This window comes from Symphodus melops (genome assembly GCF_947650265.1).
Source record: "Symphodus melops genome assembly, chromosome: 7".
Taxonomy (NCBI): Eukaryota; Metazoa; Chordata; class Actinopteri; order Labriformes; family Labridae; genus Symphodus; species Symphodus melops.
In genome coordinates, this window is record NC_136697.1 from 14,524,303 (window position 1) to 14,546,120 (window position 21,818).

A 21,818-nucleotide genomic window follows, 5' to 3' on the forward strand; every position below is an offset into this window, starting at 1 on the left:
GCAGGAGCACATGGGGCGAGAGGAGGCCAAAGCTCTGTCTCCTAAACAATGTGCAGTCATAGAGCTAGCACTGGATACAATTAAGGTAAAGTATGACTCGGCTGAATAGAAATGTGTGCTCTTGTTTCTCACTCTAACAATATTTAACTTTTGTTTGCACTTTCCTTTTATTTCCTGAATTAAAAGCATTGACGGACACATCACATTCATCAGACACTGCCCTTAGCTTTTAGTGTGGCTGTTTATTCACAGTCCACTTACCTCAGAGATGGAATCACACTTAATAAAGCAACAAACTATCTGTAGTCATTTGAATATTCTTCTCAGTTTATCCATTGTTACCATTAATAGGAAGTAAATGTTAAAGTTATGTTGAGACTAGACTGTTGCATGTATATGACTATAAGCATTACCAAAGTATCTTTATGTCTGACAAGGATATTAAACCATTCTGTCACACATACATTTGAACACTCTGTGTCTGTCTGTGTTTCTTTATCACACCTACAATAAGTCTGTCATGTCTCATCTGTTTCACAGCAATATTTCCACGCTGGTGGTGTGGGCCTGAAGAAAACCTTTTTGGAAAAGAGTCCAGACCTGCAGTCTCTACGCTACGCCTTGTCCCTGTACACGCAGGCGACGGACAAGTTGATCAGGAAGTTTGTCCTCTCGCAGAGCTCCCAGGGTACAGCTTCAAACTGCATTAGCACACATACACGTTCTGTCACACACTCTTACACACATTGTTTCACAGCAGGTTCAAACAGTTCCCCCTAAAAAGGCTTTCATTTTCTATCAAACAAGCTCTCCTGCTTATTCTTACTGTGACTGAAGCTTATGGAATTAAATGGGATTATAGGATTAAAAAGAATAACTTGCTCACAGTGTAGGAAGAAAATGTTTAATTCATCGCTTCAGTGAGTTACAGTTGCAATGCTAGCAAATGCAAAACTATTATTTGCATTGCAGTTTTAGTCAGAGTACAATTAAAAAGAGCTCTTTCATGCCATCATTTCAAAGCACCCTCTTTTCCTTTCTGTTTTACTAACATGCTCTCTCCTGTCTCTGTCTTCTGTCTCTTACAGTCCACGGAGGGAAAGGGATCAGGTATTCTGCCAATGAAGACACGCCTCCAGAGAAAGGTGGGTTACTTCAACCTGCACGTTCGTCTGTGCACTTCAGACAGCTGTGTGATCTGTTATGAAGAAATGGACATAGACCAAATGATCTGTTACGAACCAAAGATAACCCAAGACAGTAAGCAGTGCAAGCCCTCGGCAGCCTTGACTCTCTTAACTTTGCCTTTCCATCTTACTTCACTGTAACCCTTGTTTTATTGGATGTATAGCAGGAAATATGACTTATGCATGAGACCAGAAGAAGAAGTGCGTTGTACATGTAGATTGCACACAGAAAGACAGCTGACATCTGATCAAGAGAGAGTATAAATGTACAAACAGCAGACATGGGATGTGTGAGACACGTTGAATAAAGCTAAGCACAGTTTTTTGTTTGCACCAGATCTGGATCTGGATTTTCTCCAGAAACCTTTGTTGCTGTTTGAATGTGTTCACTTGTTTGTTCCTTTAGTGTCAGTAGAGATTTAACAACGAATTACAAGCTATTGCTGCGTTACAGTTTTGCCATTTTCTTAAAATAAGGGTTGGCACAGCAGATGCTTTACCCAGCCAAGTCCTGCTCATCTGATCATCAGAAAATGTGTGCTTGTGTCCATATTTAAATGTTGTCACAATCTGCTGATGCAGAACATAACTACAAAACACACACACACATAATTGATTCTTTACTGTGTCTTTACAGCGTCTGGAGTCGATGCAGTCGGCGAGGTGATTATGTGCGTGGACATTTTGCCTCAGCCTAATGGAGAACATAAGATCAGTGTGAAAGGTATCAGAGTCAAATCTCTCCTTATTACGATGAAGTTTAATTGTTATCTCCTTCATTCGGTTTTTAACTCCTCTTTCTTCCTCCCTCCAGTGGTGGCTGCTAATGACCTGAAGTGGAAGGCTCAGGGCTTCAGGCCCTTTGTTGAGGTCTACATCATCGGCCCCCACCTCAGTGACAAAAAGAGGAAATTTGCCACTAAGTCCAAAAACAACAGCTGGTCTCCGAAATTTAACGAGAGCTTCCAGTAGTGAGTATCTGCTATTATCTGGGATCTGATTGTCTTATTTGACCTCAGTGCAAGCAGTGCAGCATACTAACAAAACTAACAATGATATCATTACATAGCAGTTAACTTCACAAGGTATTTTATTTTCCAGTGTCATATGAAATACATTACCAACACAGTTTCTATCATTGAGAAAGACTGGGGCGCCTGGAGCCTGGTGGTTAGTGCTTGTTACACCTAACGTCCACAACAACCATTACAGTGGTTGTTGTGGACCTGATGGGGATCCTTCTAAGGAGGCAACCCCTTAAACCTCTAAAGATACATGTTTCTTCTGGTTTATAATAGAACTTTCTGCTAGTTAGTTTTAAAAATGCCCTTTGTGATGAGTCTTATTGTAAACCTTCGTGATGGGTCGCTTAAGGCAATGATCTTCATTTGTATTGCCTCGACCCAGATCCTACGATGGGTAATCATGAGTAGAAAGTTGATTCCTATACTGGTTTATTTAACGCTTTCAAAGAATTTGACGTTTTTGAATTTAAAAAAAACATCTGATGAAAAAGGCTCCATGATTTGAAGTAAAACACCAATATGATTCTGTGTCGTGTTCCAGCTCGTTGGGCACTGAGGTTGGTCCGGAGAGCTATGAGCTGCAGGTGTGCGTGAAAGACTACTGCTTCGCCAGAGAGGATCGCACCGTGGGCATCGCCTTACTGCAGGTTAAGGACATCGCCAGCAAGAGCAGTGTCACCTGCTGGATGCCGCTGGGCAGTCGCGTCCACATGGACGAAACAGGCCTGACGGTGCTGCGCATCCTCTCCCAGCGCAACAACGACGACGTTGCCAAAGAGTTTGTCAAGCTCAAGTCAGACCAGCGCTCAGCTGAGGAGGGCCGAAGCTGAGGCGGGGTGGAGGGGGGGGAGTGGCACAGAGACAGAGAGAGAGAGAGAGAGAGAGAAAGGACACACTTGTGCACAAAACCCCAATAGCGATAGTATTATGCACACATAAAACACACACACACCTACATAGATGTGCAATACACAAGCACACACATGACATGCTCTATTGTACATATTTCTGCATACATTATGCAATATTTACATTCAAATGTTGTCAATGCAAACATGGAGGAACATGTTTATAAAATCTCACATTTCATTTTAGATAGCCACACTCAGTAAAGGGTTAGCGTCACGTTAGCAGCACTTCTCAGTCCCTCACTTTACCTTTCCTATAAACACATCACACCTTTTATACGCTGTACATGTAGGTATGATAGAATTCAGTGTTGAAAATCAAACCATGTGAATAGATTGAGAACGACCACTTTGCACTTTGGCTTCTCAGTGTCTTCTGGAGAGCAGCCCTCGCCTAGCTATTCTCCGTTCGTCGTCTGTCCGTTTGTCCGCTTGCCTGCCTGATCGTCATTCTTTGTCAGCCTTTCTCCTCTTCTCTCTCCGCTTTTGTTTGCTCTGCCTGGTCTTCCTGAGGTGTGAAGTGTTGTGTAAGTTGGAATTCAGGCAACGATCTAAGATCAGCTTTTAGCCCAAAATTCCATAAAAAAAACACACACACAACAAAACTGACCTTAGATCAGTGTCCAGGGGCAACATCACTGCTAACATGTCCTATAATGTACAAACATCCTGCATGTTGACCCCCAGGAACACTGTGAAAAACTCCACTGTCCCTCCTCCCCCACTGAAAAGATGGATGCCTCTGTTATTTTACCTGTGTGAGCATGGTGCATATGTAACACTGGCACAACACGATTTTATAATTTCTTCCTAACCAAACTTCATCATCCTGAAGAAAACCCCGATGATGTTGAAATGCGTCAATAAAGGCAAAAGTTGAGGCGTTTTTCCCCCCCTGTACATCGAATCAAACAGAGCAATATCCCAGTGTTACACATCCCCACCCCTAGAGTGCACACAACTCCAAAAAGGGCTAAAGGATCGATGGACTGGGACGTTAGTTTACGCACTCATATACACACTGTCCTCGCTTCTGTTGGCATAATGGTCACAAGGATTCCACCATGTGCCCCATCACGCTGCACGAGGGACACTGTGGAGGAACTTGAACTGAAACCACATGAAATACACAACGCTGAACAACACATCTCTTAAAGGCAATAGTGGTTTGTGTGCGTGTTCACTGAACCTCCTGGTTTATATGATGAACAAACATCTCTGTAAACACTGGTGTGTCTTTTGTTATGGTGTGCGTACATGTATGTGAGGGTGCATGTGAGAGTGTGTGCGTGTGTGGGCTGAATGTCACACCTGCACAATGGGCTCTGAGTTAGAGAGCAATATATTGTACCTACATACCTAAATCACTATTTTCTTTCAATTTAACCACAACAGCAGCAGCAACTGCAACATGCAGATCCAAGAATGGTCACATGTTATTTTTTTGAGTGTATGAAAAATGAATATATTTATTTATGGACTCATAAAATCCTAATTCCTGCATGAAGTGTGTGAGCTTGTTTCATATGCTGTGGATAAGAGAGAAATGTGTTCATTAAAATCCTATACACCTTTTTTAGTAGGACCAAATTTGCACGGACCAGAATTCAAGTTTTTTGCTTTCTTCAAGAGAGAAGCCATCAGAGTCACCGCCAAGCTTTTATGTTTGTCATGTGTGTGGAAAGAATCCTTTTGTAATCGTAGTCTTGAAGTTTGTTGGTGCAACTCGACATCAGTGACAAGGAGTTAAAGCTGCAGTAGGTTTTTTCTCTCTCACTGTGTGGAGCTACACTAGACGTCCCTGCTGGCCTGTCACATGTTGTCTTTACTAAACACTGTTGAATCCTGCCAAAAACAAAGCTTTGAATGTCACTCATCCCCTGCAAGAGCCTTCTTTCCTCAAAGGGATTGTAAAATACAAACCATAACCATGACTTGTTGTTTTTTTTAACTCGCCCTTTAAAAGGAGCTCGTTTCGTTGTCTGTATTTGCGGTCTTAGGTGAAACATGACCTGTCAGGTTGTAGCTCAAAGAGCAACAAAATAAAAAAACATCACATAATGCAGAATGGAGAATGTAGTAAGGGGCTCTTTGGTTTGCCAGCTTTGCATTTGTACTCACACACATTCACACCCACACACACCTACACACAGATCTCTGCTCAAGCACAAAAGGGCACATGTAAGGAGACACATGCATGCATGCACGCCGACACAACTCTGTGGAGACCAATGGCGCACACCTCTGTGAATAGAATCAACTTACAATTGCATGAAGGGAAACTTAATTGTGCCAGCACGTGTCTCTTTGATGTTTATCTTTTTATTTTACTTGTTCTTTACTTCCAAAGCAATGTGATGAGTCATCAATGTTTTTTTAAGGCTTGTGAATACGTCATCTGTAACCAATATGAATGTAATGTGAACACAGAACTCGCATGAGAGAATTATTTTCTACAGGGGATGTTTCTAATTTGTTTCTTATCATTATTGATTGTTCTTAAAATGAGGATGAAGAGGGACTGGAATGCAGCCTGATTGTGATCTGCTTCCTATTAAAGGGACATTTGTGTCACAATCTGGATTTCTGCTTTATTATTCCTTCTGTGGTCTCTAGAATGAGTCTTCAGGGAACAACTTTAATTCTAAAAAAAAGTCTAAATCAGTCAAGTGATTCACCAGATGCTGTTCCCTCTTAAAGAAAGATAGTTTTTTTTATTGTCTTGCATCTTAGGCTGTAACAATGGGCTTCAGCTTCACTGAGCGCTCACGCTGCTCATGCAGTGAGCTTTGACCCCTCTGTGGAGGGGGGAGGGGTGGATCACACGCCACCACTTTACACAAGTTGAACCAGATGTTTTTGCTCCTTGTCCACACCCCAGTGGAAACAAAAGGCTGATTCAGTTAAAAATAGTCCGTAGAACTTCTCTTTTTGACATCAGCATACCCAGAACATAAAAACAAAACGCTCACATACCTTTTATTCCTCCTAAAGTGTTCGAACCTGCATAGACCTAATAAGCCTTTTTGATGTGGCTCTCAACTTTTTTGCCATACTGATGATTCAGGATACAGTTTTTATTTCAAAGATACAATAGGTGGGATTTAACAAAAAAAAGTGAAAAAATGAAAAGATCCCAACTTTTCACTCCTTTTTTCCCCTACAAAATGAACACTTTACTCAGACAAAATGAGCAAATCTTGAGAACTTCAGACTTTCTATTTGGAAATGAGACTTTCCTTTTGCCAATTATTAGAATTATTTACAATCACTTTGCATCAAACTGACACTTTCATACTGGCTGCTTGTTTCTCGAACATAACTCCACATTTATCAAGAAATGGATTAATTTTCTTATTTTGCTAGAGCAGCTTTATAAACACATTTATAAATAAGAAAGCAGCAAATTGTCACATCGCAGCAGCTTTTGTTTGAAAGTGCAGTCAATGCTTGTTGACGGTTACAAAACCCTGCATTTCTTGTGAAACAAACCAAATCTTTGAAAATGTCAGATTCAGGCCCCTTGCAGTGCTGTCTGAATGTTCTGCACCATTAATGAATGTCTGCTCTCAGTTATACAAACATGTCTGAACTGCAGATTCCCTGCTGCAGCCATCTGCACTGCCATCGTGTGGCAGACGGCTGCTGTACTTTTCAATAAAGACACAACACACTTGTTCTCATTTTACAGTAAAAAATGAAACCAAAAACAAGACTTTATTAAAGAAGCATAAAAAATAAAACTCTTGATACATTTCTCATAACCGTCAAGTCAGCTGAAATTATATGATTATACAATTTTCCTGGCTCACGGTTAAAAGGTCCATAAACTTTCAAATAAAATATATTTCAATTTTAAAATTTCTTCAATAATTTTCTCATTTTGTTATAAATTGCCTATATGTAGTACACAGGAAATAAGGAAAATAAAAAATGGAAAATAAAAATAAATTTGAAGTAATAAAAAGGGTCACATTATTGTCTGGGATATTTAGATAAGCAAATGAATTGTAAAAAATAAAATGTGTAAAAAGTTTTTTTTTTTTTTTATCTTAAAATTATTATCTAATGCCAGATGGCTTGAAGACATGCAGATGGTTAACTTACAAATAATGATACATGTTTTTTAGAAACTACACTTATCTTCAATTAAGTCATTTTGCTTTGAAAACAAGATTCCAATGATTGTATTCAGGGTATTTACACACAGCTCAGGCCTGAAACCTACTTTGATGACATTTTACATTTTGGTTCTGCATACAAAAAAATTAAAGCAAAAAAATATGAGAGCAGAGACTTGAGGGGTGTCGGTAAACCCCTTACTGGCGAGGCTCTCTTTGCATCCCCCCCTCCCTTAAATCACAAAAAAAGGTCAGAGGTCACTGGCTAGCATGCCTCAAGAAACCCTGTTTTCAAACCTTTAGGAAGGAACTGGGGGAGGGGAGAAGTTTGGCCAAAAAAAAAAAAAAAAAAAAACATGACAAATTCAGCAGTCAATCTGAAAAAAATTGTACCTTTTTAACATTTAAACTACTGTACAATAAACCCTAACATTCTCTCATTGGCCAGAAATGTCCCAGTGCAACACGGGGGTCAACTTAAGACCCAATCTGGAAAATACAACACAAATTATAACTCTAACACTTGGACAGTTCAAAGAAGGCTTTTTTTTAAAGATCGGCCTCGACAGACTCGCACAACAGTCACCACTGATCTGTTCATTCTGACACATTCGCAGCCCTGCATCTGTTCCTGGGAGTGCACGAGTACGAGATGCAAAATGCAACATTGAACAGACCGATGAGGGGATGGCGGCCATGTTTGGACCAGCATGAGAAAAGACTCGTCAGGTCTGTAGTGTGAGAACTAACAAAAAGCCCCCTCCACACTGCCCACTGGGTTTGTTCCTCAACCGTGTTTCAGCAGGGAGTTGCACCAAAGCACCACAGGATGGTCTTCACAAAGACTACCAGTTCAGTTCCCGGGCAGATTCTTTTTCCCTACACGTTTGGACACATGAACGATTACACTGCTGCGCTCAACCAGGACAGTGGCTTATCAGATTCCTCTGTGGCACTGCTGTCGCATAAGAAGCAAACCGACAGTCAGACAGCAAATAAACGTAAAACTGGCTGGAGCACCAAAGCACAGCAGCAACTGCCCATTTTCAACTATTTACTCAAGTAGACTTACCCTTTTTTCCATGATATCAAAACCCTACAACCAGTCCTGACACACTGCAAAACAACCGACAGGATCTGAGGGATGACTGTAGGAACAATAAGAAAAAACAAACACTAAAAACAACAAGCAAAAACATTCTGCAGCTGCTGGGATTTGAACACAAAGTGTGTCTGGAAGCCCTGGATGACCTAGCTACTAGCTGCCATAAAGGACATGTTTGATTCTACCTACATGTGTGAGCCTGAAAAATGTGATCTTGTGTTTGTGCAGTCAGAGGAAGCCCTTTGAGAATGACATGTGTTTGTTTGAATTCTGTCTTCATGGCTTGTCTCATTCTATGAGCTTATTTCCATGTTCATGTTTCCACGTTCAGAAAGGGCCGCTAACGGCGTCTGTGCACCACCCCCACGACACTGCCTGCATCATACGTACAGTCCAAACACTACTGGAGGCAGTTACTGCAAACTCACAATGACTTTAAAAACACTAACACAAAACGGGGTGGAGCCGCCTCACTTAGAGTAACTCAGTAATTCTAGGAATTATAGAACGAATCTCAAACAACTAACCATATAGTGAACTACATTTAGCCAGGAGTGCAGCAGTGTGTGTGTCATCTGAGAGAGTGCCAAACAGCTTTGCTGTGAGAGCAGGGTGGAAGACCAAAACAAGAACAGTAAGAGCTGTTTCTTTACTTTTTTTTTTACTTTTTCTTTTTTAGAGGGGCTTGGAGTTATAGTGCATGAAAATGAAAGGTCAAATTGAAAGGAGCCCCTTGCTTATTGTTGTGTGGAGAAGCCGCCCCCGCCTTTAACCTTAATAGACAAAAACATTCATGTGACATCAGAAAAGCCCTATCTTAGCCTAGATTTCAAAATGGGTCTTCCTGCCATGCAAGGACAGCTGAAAAGTAGGAGGGAAAAAAAAAAAAAAAAAAAAGAATAGAAAACTCTAAACAAGCCGATCTGAGTGTAAAAGACGGCGCATGTTTAAGGTGAATATCTGTTAGATAGATCAGAGCATCGACTTCCTGTAAGTCTGTGAGAGTAAAGTGAAGGAGAGGAAACCAGACATTTATGATGCTGATGTAACACACAGCATGAGTGGGCACAATTCACACACACACGTCATACACAAGAGGGGTAGAGAGAGAGAGAGAGGATGTTAAGGGATTGTCAGGCAGCCCAGAAGTACAGAGAACTGCCCTCAGACACATTCCTACAGTATCACTCCTCACATTTCTCACTTATTAAAGGAGAAATCATGTGAATCAATGCAGCAGCCACATTTAAAATGTGGAGCAGACTCCTCAACATGTTATTGGATTCAATCAAGAATTAATACATGCCTATTACTAGCATTCATTTGGCATTACTGATGGCAAATTTTCTTGTGTGGCAAAGAGAAACAGGAGTTGATCTTAAAGGAGGTCCCCTGTGTGTATTGTTCTGCCAGGTGCCCAACTTTTCAGAAAAAGTTCCACTATTACAGAAAAGATAGCCCCCCCCCCGCCGCCCCCTGCTGCTTCATGTGAGAGGCGGGAGGAGGGGAGAGAGAGCGAAGGATTTGTCGGAACAGTTTTGAGTCCAGTTCGTAACATTAAAATAAGGGAGTAGAAAAGTGCAGGCCTCACTGACAGCTTCATCAAAAAATATCTGTTAAGTACAAAAGTGTCAAAAGGAAAGGCTGTGAGAGAGAAAAAGCAGGCAAAGATCTGAAGAAGCCAGAATGAAGAAATGTAGAGACAGACTGGTCAGCAGCGAGGGCTGCTGCTGGTCTAAATGAAGGCCTGAAAAGAGATAAGACACTAGTTTCCTTCCAACACCGAGAGCGTCTGAGGCACAACTGTGTGCAGACGCTTTCTATTACTTCTGGAAATAAGTCATTGTACTTATTATTATTATTATTATTAACTTTGACAGTTATCAGTAATAAATCAACATCTGTATAGTATCATCAACTCTATTAATGCATTTATTATGATCCGTCATATGTGTGCATGTGTGAAAGTTATTAGTGTGAATCCTTCTATAGCCTCTGCCACAACACGTCCCTCCTTTCAGTCTTCTTCCTGCCACTCTCTTCCCTCACATTTACCCGCTCCCCTCCTGGTTCGGCATTAGGAGAAGATGCGGATGCACTGTGTGGTAGGGGTGTGGCAGACGGGGCACTCGGGCTCAGCCGACTGGCAGATTTGCCCGGCGCACTCCATGCAGAACAGGTTGTGGCCGCAGGGCACCAGGGCCGCCGTCACCTCACTCTCAAAACACACAAAGCAGTCCCTGTTGATCCCGGGGCTGATGCCCACCAGACCGGCCACCCCGAGACCTCCGGAGCCACTTTTGAGCCGACTTAGCATCCCTGAGCTAGGGCCCACGCCGCTGCCGCCCCCCTCGGAGTCGGTCGGTGAGCCTCCGGGCAGAGAGGACGCAGAGCAGGAAGAGTAACCTGTGGACGAGCCGCCGGAGCTCGAGCTGGACGCTCCAGAGAAGGAGCCACTCCCTGCGCTGTTGGACTGAAGCCAGGACAGTGTGCTAAGGGGGTCGCTCTGGGCACGGCGGGCTAACGGGTGATCCATGGGCCCAACGGCCACATCCTGAGGCAGAGTTGGAGACAATCGGGGAGTGATGGCACCGCCGCTGAGACCGCTGCTGTTGCGACGTAGAGGCTGCTGCTGTTGCTGCTGCTGGGATGAGCTAGTCGCCTTACTGCCTGTTCCACCATTGACGAAAGGCGCCCAGATGTTGGAGGCGGTGAACTCAAAGCCAAGTTCATCTGAAGAGGGCAGTCCTGGGGTGGAGTCGCCTCCAAAAGTGAACCCCCCTCCAGCGCTGCTGGAGCCTGTGCTGAATGGGCTAGTGGGGCTGCCTCCCTCGTTCGACTTGCGGGTGGTGCTATAGCTCTCTGAGCTCATCCCGCCGTTGTGCGTGTGGTAGCCAACTGATGAGGACATCTTCCTGTTGGAGGAGTGATGCATGGGCATGGAAAGGGCAGGAGGTGGGGAGGGTGGAGGAGGAGGGGGGGCAGAGTGATGGCCAGAGGCTCTTGACCACAGGGACGCTCCCAAACCTCCACTCAGGGCTCCTAGGCCTTCGAGACTGACGTCGGTGCCGTTGGTGTGGAAGTCGTTGTCTCCCTGCAGGTCCACAAAGGTTCCAGTTCTCAGGGTGATGTGGGTCTCAATCTCCTCCCGTGCTCGGTCCACGTTCTCCGGCATGCCGGTCACCTCAAAAACGGGGTCCTTCTCTCGACTGGGTGTCACGATGTAGGTATGAGTCTGCTGCTGGATGCGTTTAATCGTTGCTCCTTTTGGTCCAACAACTAAACCCACCACTCTGTATGGCACCCTCACCTTGATTTGGGAGGACAGAATAGTTTAATCTCTGAAATAAACTAAAGGTGTTTGTGTGTGATAACATCGTCTTGTTCCTTTGTTCTGGGGTAAAAATATTCCAATACAAGTACACTAAAGAGGTTCTGTACCTGTATGGTGGTCTGCCCGGGTAGGTGTGGGGGTCCAGGAAGAGAGCCTCCACCTCCAGGTGCTCCAGCTTTGCAGCGGGAAGCCCGTATCATAGAGAAGTGCTCAGCCGCAGACACTATTTCACGTTTGGCCATCTCCACGTCCTCCCTGCGTCCCGTCACGATGAACACCGGGTCCTCGCCTCTGACGGGAGTCTTTATGTACGTGTTTGTTTTGGCACGCAGAGCCTTGATCTTACAACCTGGAAGATGCAAAGGGACATAAACATCAATCATTTATCATACATTTCAGGAAAATAGCTAAATATTTTTTTAATGAGGGAGAAAATAGGATTTTTTTATTGATAAATACACAAATCAGTAGCTTTAAAGAAGAAATCTCAAACCAGTGTCCAGCATTGAATCCCACCTTCATTGCTTTTTCAGTGTCAGCCGGAATTGGCCATCTGACTTAACAGGGTATTAAGGGCTATTCTGGGTAATGATGCTGAGTTTGGCGGATAACATTCAGATTAATGAGGAGGGAAAAGTTTATAATAATGTAAATTGAAAACAATAAGGCAGCACCACAAAGTGCCTTCCAAATGATCGTGAAGTTGAGCACTGTCATACAACAGAAGTTTGAGATGACCTTCGAGGAGAGTACCTAATACATCTCTTAATATTGAGATTGATAGGGAGATTACTAGGAAAGTTATTTTCATAAAAATAACAGCTTTTAAATGTTACTGTTACAACTACTGTTTGATGCTTTGTTATTGTCTGTTGGCTTTGTAACAAACCATGTTTATATTCTGATTACATATGAGCAGAAGCAGCTGCAAAACATTGAGTCAGTAGATCTGCTTGTGTCAACTCATGCTCCTCCAGCGTCTTCCGTGCGCTGTTTCTTTAAATATGGACGCTTCGATCTCAGCGACCAATAGGACGCGCGGAGTGTGATGTCATCCTGGGAAGCAGAAAGCATGGCTTTTTCAAACAAAGAGAACAATGCCGTAACGACACCGCGGCTGCGGCGGCTAACGCGAACCCACCACGGCAGTAGTGATAAGATGGAGAGTGTACGTGGAGGAAAATAACACAACTGGGATGACCGAGGGAAACGAGGAGACTGCACTGAGCAGCAGCCTCGACAGACAGGGTTGGGTGCAGGGCGTAACACCGCCCAGTCCCGTGTTTGTGCGCCTGCTGCTCTGTTTCAGCTCTAAAATCCGCCCCGAAAGCACCATTTAATAGACCAAGAACATGTACGCGACTTAGTGTAGCAAGTAAGAGGTTCAAAACAGACACTGGTGGTTTGTGTTTTGAAAAAACGGCAACATGAGGTGTGTTTCCTTTGTTTGGTGCATGCTGCTAGACATGTCCAGACTCCCGACAATCTGCCGCTTTGTCTGACCCTCTCCCACCCCTCCCCCCTCCTCATCTACCACCCTCTCTCTCTCCCTCTGTCAAGGCATTGTCTAAATACTTCTTAAAAAAGACCTTTAAAATGTAGAAAATTAAGCATTTAAAGGGTATCCGCATTATACTGATGTGTAAGAAAAACAAACAAGTGAGTGCAGCCCGGCCAAAACACTCGGGCTATAAAAGTTAAGACCCTCCTCTCACTAGACAGCCACCCAAACAAAGAACCAGCAGGCTGCATGCTGCCTGAACAAGCTGTCCGCTAACATCCAAACAATCACACTAATTCCTCTTTGATTGCATTATTAAGAGTCATGCTCTTACCTTGTCTTCCCACTATTTCTGCCACATGTTCAGAGCTGGGCACAGGCACACACTCAGTCATGTTGACACTTCTTTTTCGACTGCAGAGGACGGAGCTTTGTTCCCCGTGCAGCATCGAGTGCGAGCCGGCCATGTGGTATCCTCCCGAGCCGTAGTACTCCGGGGACGGAGAGCAGGACGTCGGCGAGTCCCGGGAACCATTGGGATGCTCCAGCATCTGTAGATCGACGTACCCCCCACCACCGCCGCCGCCCACGCCGTTGCAGCCCTCAGAGCCCGGGGTCCCATCCAGAGGGTCTACCAGCCCGCCGCCTCCGCTACTAACACCGCCCCCACAGTCCACTTTTTCCAGGGCCATGAGTGACAGCTGGTCCAGGGCGAAACGGAGCGCCTCTTGGTGGTCCTCTTCCCGGGGCTCCTGGTCCGTCTCTCGGGGCAGGCTGACCCCGCTGTGCTGGCTGCTGATCACCACGTCGTGGTCAATAATCTCGGGGTGGAATAAAGGGCTCGGCATAGTCTCTCCGTAGATCTCACATTAGATCACGGATGTCTGTTTATGTTGGGAGTGAGCTCACCTTCTCCTGTAAGAAAAATAAAAATAAAGAGTTGTGTTTACCTTTAAACAAACCAAACAACGAGCCCGGTGCAGCAGCATGCATTCACAGTGTTGATTTGGGCGCCTTGCTTTGTCTGTTGTTGCTTTTTGTCTGACATCTGAATCCATCTGGGAGGCTGCTTGTTATGTCAGGATAAATCACACTTCAACACCGGAAAACATGGGATTATTTTCCCCATTAAGACACAAAAAAAGACAATAGAGGCACTCAATGAAGACACTTGAGTGTGTACAAATTGATAAAAAAAAAACAATAGCATAAAAGCTGGTTTTAGCTTCAGGAGCCAAGCTAACAGGCTAGTCTTCACACAGTCGGCTCTCAGTCACGTTGCCGACCCCCTTTGTTTGGGAGCAGCTCAGCTAGCTGTTAGCTGCTCTGACAGTCCAACTTGTGCTCACTCTCACAGACAGTCAAGCCTTGTATTTTTTTAAATAAGTCAAACTTACTTTATGTTGACTTGGTCGACGAGCTCCTCTCTCTTCACTGGTCGCCCACTTCTTCTTGAGGGAGAGATGAGAGACAGGAGGAGGAGGAGAAGGAGGAGGAGACCTGTGCTGTGCAGCTAGCGAGGTAAGCTAACTAGCAGGCTAAATGGGGGCGTACAAGAAAAACGTTAAAACCTGAAAACAGGGCTCTGTTGTTTGTTTTTCTTTTCTTCACCGTGTGGAGTCAAAACATAATCCTGGGCGGGTCAGATGGTCTTCACTCCGCGTACAGACGGGGGAAACCGCACCTGAAATCAAAGATGAGTAGATGTATTTTTTTTTAGTATAAAAACAGTGGTTCTCCGCTCTCTCTCTCTCTGCTGCCTGACCCCGGTCGGTCCGCCGCCTTTGTCTCGCCGAGCGCACGCCGCTCCGTCTCCCGCACACGGCACTGACGTCACCCGCGACACAACAAAGGGTTCAAAGGCCACATGCAGCAAGGGGGGAGCGCATCGACACTGCTGCTGCTGCTGTCACTGCTATTGTGTCTGCCCGTCTACTTCTTTATGTATCATCCATTATGAAAGGTTTTTGTTTTTGTTTTTTGTTTTTTAAATACTGTTAAAGCCATTTCTATGTATTAAAAAAATAAGTCTGGGTGTGTTCATCATGGCTACCAATGAAATGTTTTACTACAGCATTGCCTGGTGCTCATGGTATGTCCGAGCTTCTTCTCAAAGAAAAGAAACAATTAATAAGGGCAGACAAAAATCCTTATCTAACATTTAAATACTGTTATAAAGCCTTCTTTATGATTGTATTTGTTCTTCTCTAAACACGTGTCGCTCTTTCTTTGTCCTTTTTTTTGGTTAGCTGTTGGTCCTTAATATTGTTGAGATTCACTTCTGTATGTCTTAAGACTCGATATTTATTCACTTTATTTTTTTAATTACATTGATTTGTTGTCTGCTGTGTCCGTGATTCTTGTTTGTTTTTTTATTTGTCTTTATTTGCCTTTTGTTTCCATAGTCTTGCTCTTCTGCTTGATTATTACACAAAGATATGGTTAACGTTTTCAAATTCAATGTGGGGTTGCACCCCCCCCACACACACACACACACACACACACACACCATTTCCCTCTTGTTCGTTCATTGCAGAGAAGTGATCAAGTGGAGGCAGAACATTTGGCATATTTTTATCCCAAAATATTCCATAGATTTCAAACTGCAAAATGCCCTCTTTTTTTGAGCAGCTCAGGCTGCAGTAGCTTCATAACAGATATCAGTGTTGGCTCTAGGAGTACGGGTTTGTTGAAAGAAGGAATCCCTCCAGTGATCAATAGCTCTTTCAATTGGTTTGTAAGTGCTGCTTGTAGAATGACTTGAAAAATGCAAAATTGTCCTTCATGAAGAAAAGGATCACAAACTTAATACATCTGAAACCACGTCCTCAACTGCCAAAATGTTTGATTATATAAATGACAATACAAGGGATTTACAAGCTGCATTTATTTTGACAGTGACAAAAATGGATTTTTGTTATGAGGTACAGTACATTTTGTTATGAGGTACATCAGCATTGTAAATGTTTTTGTATCTTCTGCTACAGTCCAAACTCGAATGCAGTTTGTAAAACAACACTGATGATTCTTTTCTGAATACAAATACCATGACTCAACTTTGAAACTACGTATGTAAACTGAGGTTATTGTGGGCAATAACACTTTTTTGAACTGTTAAACTAAAAAACAAAACAAGTGAACATTTTCGATATTCACAGCCACAAGAGTTGTGTGTGAATGTAAACATACTGCACAATTTCAATGCTTCCAAACCTGAAAAACACCGTCTACAGTGCCAGAGGAAAATATAAAAGAGCAATATGTTCTGGTAGAACAGTTTAAAACACTTCAACATGAACAGATACATTCAGACACAATCACACATACAACAGGTTTGTATGTGAACAGCTTTGAAGTAAATTAACACTGGATTGTATAAAGCACCATCCACAACTGCCATTCACAAGAAGAGGTAAACAAGAACTGAAACTCAAAGCACCTTTCAGGAGATCGCCTTCACAAAAATAAAGAATTGAATTTTTGTTTAGTTAAAAAAAAAAAACATAACATCTGCATTTAGGGTGTATGTAATCAAAAGTGTATACAAATCTGAAAAGAGTCGGTTATTGATAAAAAAAAAAAAAAAAGACAAAAAGAAGATAGAGTTAACGATCAGACTTTAGGTCAAACTAGCCTGTTGGAAAGATGACAGAGGGTTACATGTTAGTGTGTACCACAGGTCATTACAGTAGATCAAAGTAACAGAAAAGGCCTCAGCAACACTTAAAAACCAGTGCTACTGTCGAGTGTACATTTGCTATAATTTCTCCTTGTTGACCTGCTCATCCTTTTCCTCTACTTTGTTGGCAGCTTCTTCTGTAGCCGTGTCCTCTATATGAGCCAACATGTCCGCTGTAAGGGCTTCCTCCAGCCGCCTCCTCACACTCTGCACCAGGTCCTCCTGTTTCCTGATTGACACAAACAAGAAACAAATAAGATGTGGGCAGTAATGAATCCAAGCCTTTCATGGTTTCAAGATGCAATGATGATGAGAAAAAAAATACATTAAACTTACAGAAATATTGGAACTTGTACACCTATTTAATATGTAATGGTATGCAAAAACACCATGTCGTGCAATTTAAGGCTGTACATTTTGAGTTTTAAGAGTAAGGAGATGCTCTCCTTAAGTTGGGTGATTAGACTGTCTTTAAAACTCATCTTAAAACACATTTTTATTCTTTGGCTTTTAACCCAGCATGAGACTCTGTTCTTGTTTTAGTGTTTTACTTATGTTTTACGTTTGTGCTCTTCATGTATGTACAGCACTTTGTCACAGCTACGGCTGTTTAAAGTGCTTTATAAATAAAGTTGAGTTGAGTTGAGAATTTGACCAGGCTAAGGAACATCTATGTAAATCTGTAGATTTCACAATACTGATTCCAAAGTGGTCCTGCTTCATCTCTTGAATCCAGCTGCATATGTGTTTTAGGAGATTAAAGTTCTCAGTACAGAGCAGGAGGAGTCATTCTTATCCCAGTACAAAAGTAACACAGTCAACCAAGGACTCTTGAGCTTGTTTGAGCAGGAGTAACATCCACAGTACAGACTGAATAAGATTCAGTGTTCAAAGTAAAACCCAACAGAGAAAGTTAATTAAAAATAAGGTATCCATCCCAATTAAAACTGAAGATAGTTTTAAAAAATGATACTGATCATCCTACCTGATGTCATCATCAGTCACCACGAAGGCCTTGCAGAGAGGCTGTCCTGTGTTGAGCCAGACTCCGGGGTTTTTCTCCACAGCTGCAGTGAGCTGTCCAGTGACAGGCGCAGGACTGGTGTGCAGGGCGCTCGCGATGGCAGAGAGGAGTGTTTTATCTGGACAAGCAGGGCCAACACCTGGCCGGGCGATGACAGGGAGACGAGTCAAGCCTCAACCATACAACAATCCAGCTCGTAATAACACAGGGTTGTCATATATTATTTGGTTACCCTCACCTTGTAAGCCTTTGGGGAGATCCATGGTTTTGACCAGCTCCTCTGCAATGTCAAACGCATTTAATCCGCTCAACTTCCTCTCCCAGAACAGCTGAAGATCAAAATTAAACAAAAACGTATATTACTGTTCAGTTTTGAGCGTCCTTAATCGAATATGAACGTAAGTAGTTCAGCAAAAAAAGGACACAATTACAAATATAGACACATTAAATAATAAAAAAAAGTCCAATGTTAAAGTATATTTATTTTCTCTGGTTCATATTGTTTTTATGCTTTCCGTTGTAATGGTTTTTAAAAATCACTCTTTCCCAGAAAAGACTTAAATTGTAAGTGTGAATCAAAAATATTGAAAAGTACAAGTTTCCCTCTGTCTCACTCACTTGTTTGGGCTGGTCCACAGCCTTCTGTGGGTCTGTCTTCACCTTGTTGTTGGGATGATTTGTCACCTTGGTGACAGGTTGTTTGAAGATGGATGCCGTCTGACGGACTGGTAGTGTCGTGTTTAAATCAGGTTTTGTCTTCAAAGAAAATTTAAAAAAGACATTTTAAAATACTCGTCACTGAGAGTTTACTTCAAGGTTGCACTGCTGAGTTAATCCTCATCAGCATAGTAAATACAGATCAGGGTTTTCAGCTGCATCCTTTATTTAAGTAAAAACTTTACTGGAATAAATATCCAAATAATACTGACTAACATTGCTACTTATATATTAGTCTGTGATGTATTCACTAGTGTTTGCCTGTGGGCACATGGAAGTATTAAGTATCAAATATTGTTGTTTTTAGGACAGAACGACAATGTGATCAACTCTCCATGGAGAGCCCCGATTGTGATATTCAATAAACTATGCCACGACAGTAAGGCTGCAAACAGACATACAGCTACAGCAATAGTTTTTGAACTGGTCAACAGATTATTGGACAATTCATTGTCAGTAGCAGACCTTAAAGAATACAGAAACTTAATAAAATATATGACTGTAATTATTTGCAAATGTGCTTTCAAGGGTCAAATTAGTTAATTATTTTTTGAAACTTTGCTTCATCAGGCAATTCAGAAAAAAAACCCTGATTTAAAGATTCAAGGATGCAAAACCAAGAGGACTGAATACACGCCTTATTAGGGTCCAGCCATCACAGAAAGAGCTACATGTACACGGTTTTATTTTCTTAAGTTACTGAACAGAGTAAAAAAAACCTCATGAACAATATTGTGAAGCAGGTCTCACCCTGATCTGATGGTTGGTGTCATAGAGGTGCTTGTGTCTGCTGCGTTGCACTTTGGTCAGGAGTGATCGTCCAGACATGGAGGAGCCTGTGTTCACATTTGAGTGAAGGTTGCTGCCAAGACTGCGCACTATTTGTGGCTTGTTGAAAATGCGCTGAACAGGTACACTGCAAGAAAATAAAACAGAGAGGCACTCATCATCACATCTGGAGGATCTGTCAATAAGTTCACACAGCCTCGATGGAGCAGGTCTCCAGTTAAATGGTACATCCGTTTTTAAGGATGGGGAAGGATAGGTACAGGAGTTCAATCTGTTCAGGATCATAGAAGTGTAAGTCGAAACACCTGCCTCTATGTATATGTTTGAATGTATGCTTGGGTGTGTACGAGGTGCAGCTTTGTACTTGTTGTCAATGTGCTGAAATGTTAGTAGCTTCTCATTTTATGGATTTGTAAAGGAGTAAATGAGCAGTGAGCTACACGAGGCAGTACATTTTTCATCTTCAAGTTTTAACAGGATCAATGTGTTGCAGCTGACATTTTTATAGCTCCTGACGTGACCGTGCTGCGGGACCGACGCACCGCAAGTCAAGCGTGTGTAAACAATGAAACTTAGCTAGCTAATCAAGCTAGCAGCGTCGGAGACGTCAACGTAACCGAAACAAACAAATCAACTCTTGTTGTTCAAAGTTGTCCGGACGTGGTGAATTTTAAATGCGGTAAAGACAGTGTTTAACTGGAGCCATAAAGGTGTAACAGATGAAAGATACAGGTCCTTTGCTAAGTGTAATAGTTTACTGCTAAACGCTGCTCTGCATGCGTGCATTTCCTGCAGAGAAACTTTCGTTTAATACAACTCCGAAAACAAAACATTTCAAAGTCCCACCTTTTCCTTTCCATGGTCTTCGTTGTCTTTTACTTTCTTGCTCAGTGAGTGTGGCTTTTTAAAGGATTACAAGAGAGCTAGCTGCATATTACTACAGACATAATAATTCACAGAATCTGGTTTGTTATCGACCCCCGCTGCTGTCTGTCTCCACTCAGGATCTATACAACTCTAGATCACTCCGCCGGGGCCGTATCAGGTACTGTGAGCGGAACACATCCGACACACTGACGCAAAATAGTCCCATAGCCTCTTTGCCGCAACAGGAAAGAAGGTATTCTTACGTATATTTTAAAAATATCACACTGACTTAATTAAGAGATACTTTATATTAATTTAATTAAGTTCTACTTTATGCAGATTTATACTTGCTAGTCAGTCAGTACTAGGATCGAGTTGATACTGAATGCTGAAGTTGAGTACAAACTACATTAGTGCTGCTTGGAAGTTAGACAACGATTTATAAAAATGGCCTTTCATTTTGCATTGTTAATTTACTTTTCATTCCTTTAAGTATTGCTTCTAAATATATTTCTAATTAATTTTATTACAGGACTAATGCTGTTTAGACAATCATTTAACATTTACATTTATCCTTTTAAAACTGAACCAAGTGTGAGATGTAGCACTCTTATTTGAATTTTAAAATTTACTGACAAACTTTAGTTACACTGGACCAGTAGAAGACTTATATTTTATAATACACAGACTTAAAAATATTGAGTCAAAACTTAGGAGCTGTCAATATTCTCTCTCTCATACAGCTTCTCTTCATCAACAGACTGTTGATGCTTTAGTTTAAAGGGTCTAATTACAACACTTTCATTTGTTTGCAATAAAGAGTTTGGTCAACATTGAAACAAGACTGTAGATATTTTTATATATAATCCATTGTGGATTTAAAGGACAGTGATTGTCATACATAGTCTTTAATCACAGAATCTTTTGAATTTACTGCAAAGTAAAACATCTTTGATTACAATGCATCCAGAGTACAACTATAAACTCAGGTCATATGTAGAGCAGGGATTCTCAAAGTGAAATAATTGAACTCAACAAAAAGCAAGATACATTTCAAATACTTTACTTCTCATCAAAACAATTACAGCATGACATGAAAGGCAGACTTTTCCATGAGTGAATTGAGTTTGACCAACAGTACACAGGAGGTGATGATTCAAAATAAATATCTGAACACAAACAGAGGGATAAGAAAACAAAAGTTCATTTTTCATCCTGTTTTTATTGTCCTTCCACTTGGTTCTAACTTGTTGAGGAAAGTTTGAATACCACACACCAGTGCAGTAAACAGGACGTTGATGTTTAACTGTTGAATGTAGGTTAAGCTGCAGGATGAAGATGACCGTTTCCAGTGGCACTGACATGCAGATGGAGCAGAGTGCACGGTGCTGGCTGCAGCAGCTTGTGTTCAACACTTAAGTCTTCGTGTTAAAAACAGCACTGACCTGACGGGGGGAAAAAGAGGGTCATTAGGCTGGATGGAGGATCAATAAGTTCAGTTATGAAATGAAAGCTCACACATGAACAACCTTTCTTATAAGTTAGAGGCTTTTTTATTTCT

General features: G+C 42.2%; 3 protein-coding genes across 3 annotated transcripts in view; 1 reads left to right on the plus strand and 2 right to left on the minus strand.

Moving 5' to 3' along the window:
- Nucleotides 1–3,055, plus strand: part of LOC306827494 (protein unc-13 homolog A) — a 29,181-nt gene extending 26,126 nt beyond the window's left edge. Inside the window, exons 36-41 of the mRNA XM_079349348.1 lie at nt 5–85; nt 541–688; nt 1,089–1,145; nt 1,825–1,911; nt 2,002–2,158; nt 2,754–3,055. Coding sequence (XP_079205474.1) covers nt 5–85; nt 541–688; nt 1,089–1,145; nt 1,825–1,911; nt 2,002–2,158; nt 2,754–3,042 — 819 coding nt within the window. The 3' untranslated portion in view covers nt 3,043–3,055. The remainder of the gene's footprint in view (nt 1–4; nt 86–540; nt 689–1,088; nt 1,146–1,824; nt 1,912–2,001; nt 2,159–2,753) is intronic.
- A 7,197-nt stretch (nt 3,056–10,252) lies between these two features.
- Nucleotides 10,253–15,048, minus strand: LOC306827483 (RNA-binding protein MEX3B). The gene is made up of 5 exons (XM_079349327.1): nt 14,866–15,048; nt 14,579–14,719; nt 13,516–14,096; nt 11,788–12,029; nt 10,253–11,656 (listed from the first exon to the last, which is right to left on the minus strand). Exons 3-5 carry the CDS (start codon nt 14,027–14,029, stop codon nt 10,424–10,426), a joined length of 1,989 nt encoding a protein of 662 aa, XP_079205453.1. The 5' UTR covers nt 14,030–14,096; nt 14,579–14,719; nt 14,866–15,048; the 3' UTR covers nt 10,253–10,423.
- A 1,005-nt stretch (nt 15,049–16,053) lies between these two features.
- On the minus strand, nt 16,054–20,453 carry mbd3a (methyl-CpG binding domain protein 3a). The gene is made up of 6 exons (XM_079349344.1): nt 20,237–20,453; nt 19,352–19,517; nt 18,503–18,640; nt 18,123–18,213; nt 17,846–18,023; nt 16,054–17,089 (listed from the first exon to the last, which is right to left on the minus strand). The coding sequence occupies exons 1-6, from the start codon at nt 20,248–20,250 to the stop codon at nt 16,939–16,941; spliced, it is 738 nt and encodes a 245-aa protein (XP_079205470.1). The 5' UTR covers nt 20,251–20,453; the 3' UTR covers nt 16,054–16,938.
- Nucleotides 20,454–21,818: the final 1,365 nt, after the last annotated feature.

What these genes read in the sequence shown, in the direction of transcription:
- mbd3a (XM_079349344.1), bottom strand. An exon ending in ACACCAACCATCAGATCAGG is followed by an intron (nt 18,641 to 19,351) that starts GTGAGACCTGCT and finishes TTTTCTTTGAAG; the next exon opens with ACAAAACCTGATTTAAACAC. An exon ending in GTGACTGATGATGACATCAG is followed by an intron (nt 17,090 to 17,845) that starts GTAGGATGATCA and finishes TGTGTCAATCAG; the next exon opens with GAAACAGGAGGACCTGGTGC.
- LOC306827483 (XM_079349327.1), bottom strand. Translation starts at nt 14,029, where the DNA reads ATGCCGAGCCCTTTATTCCACCCCGAGATTATTGACCACGACGTGGTG. An exon ending in AGAAATAGTGGGAAGACAAG is followed by an intron (nt 12,030 to 13,515) that starts GTAAGAGCATGA and finishes TGCATCTTCCAG; the next exon opens with GTTGTAAGATCAAGGCTCTG. An exon ending in CCGGGCAGACCACCATACAG is followed by an intron (nt 11,657 to 11,787) that starts GTACAGAACCTC and finishes TCCCAAATCAAG; the next exon opens with GTGAGGGTGCCATACAGAGT.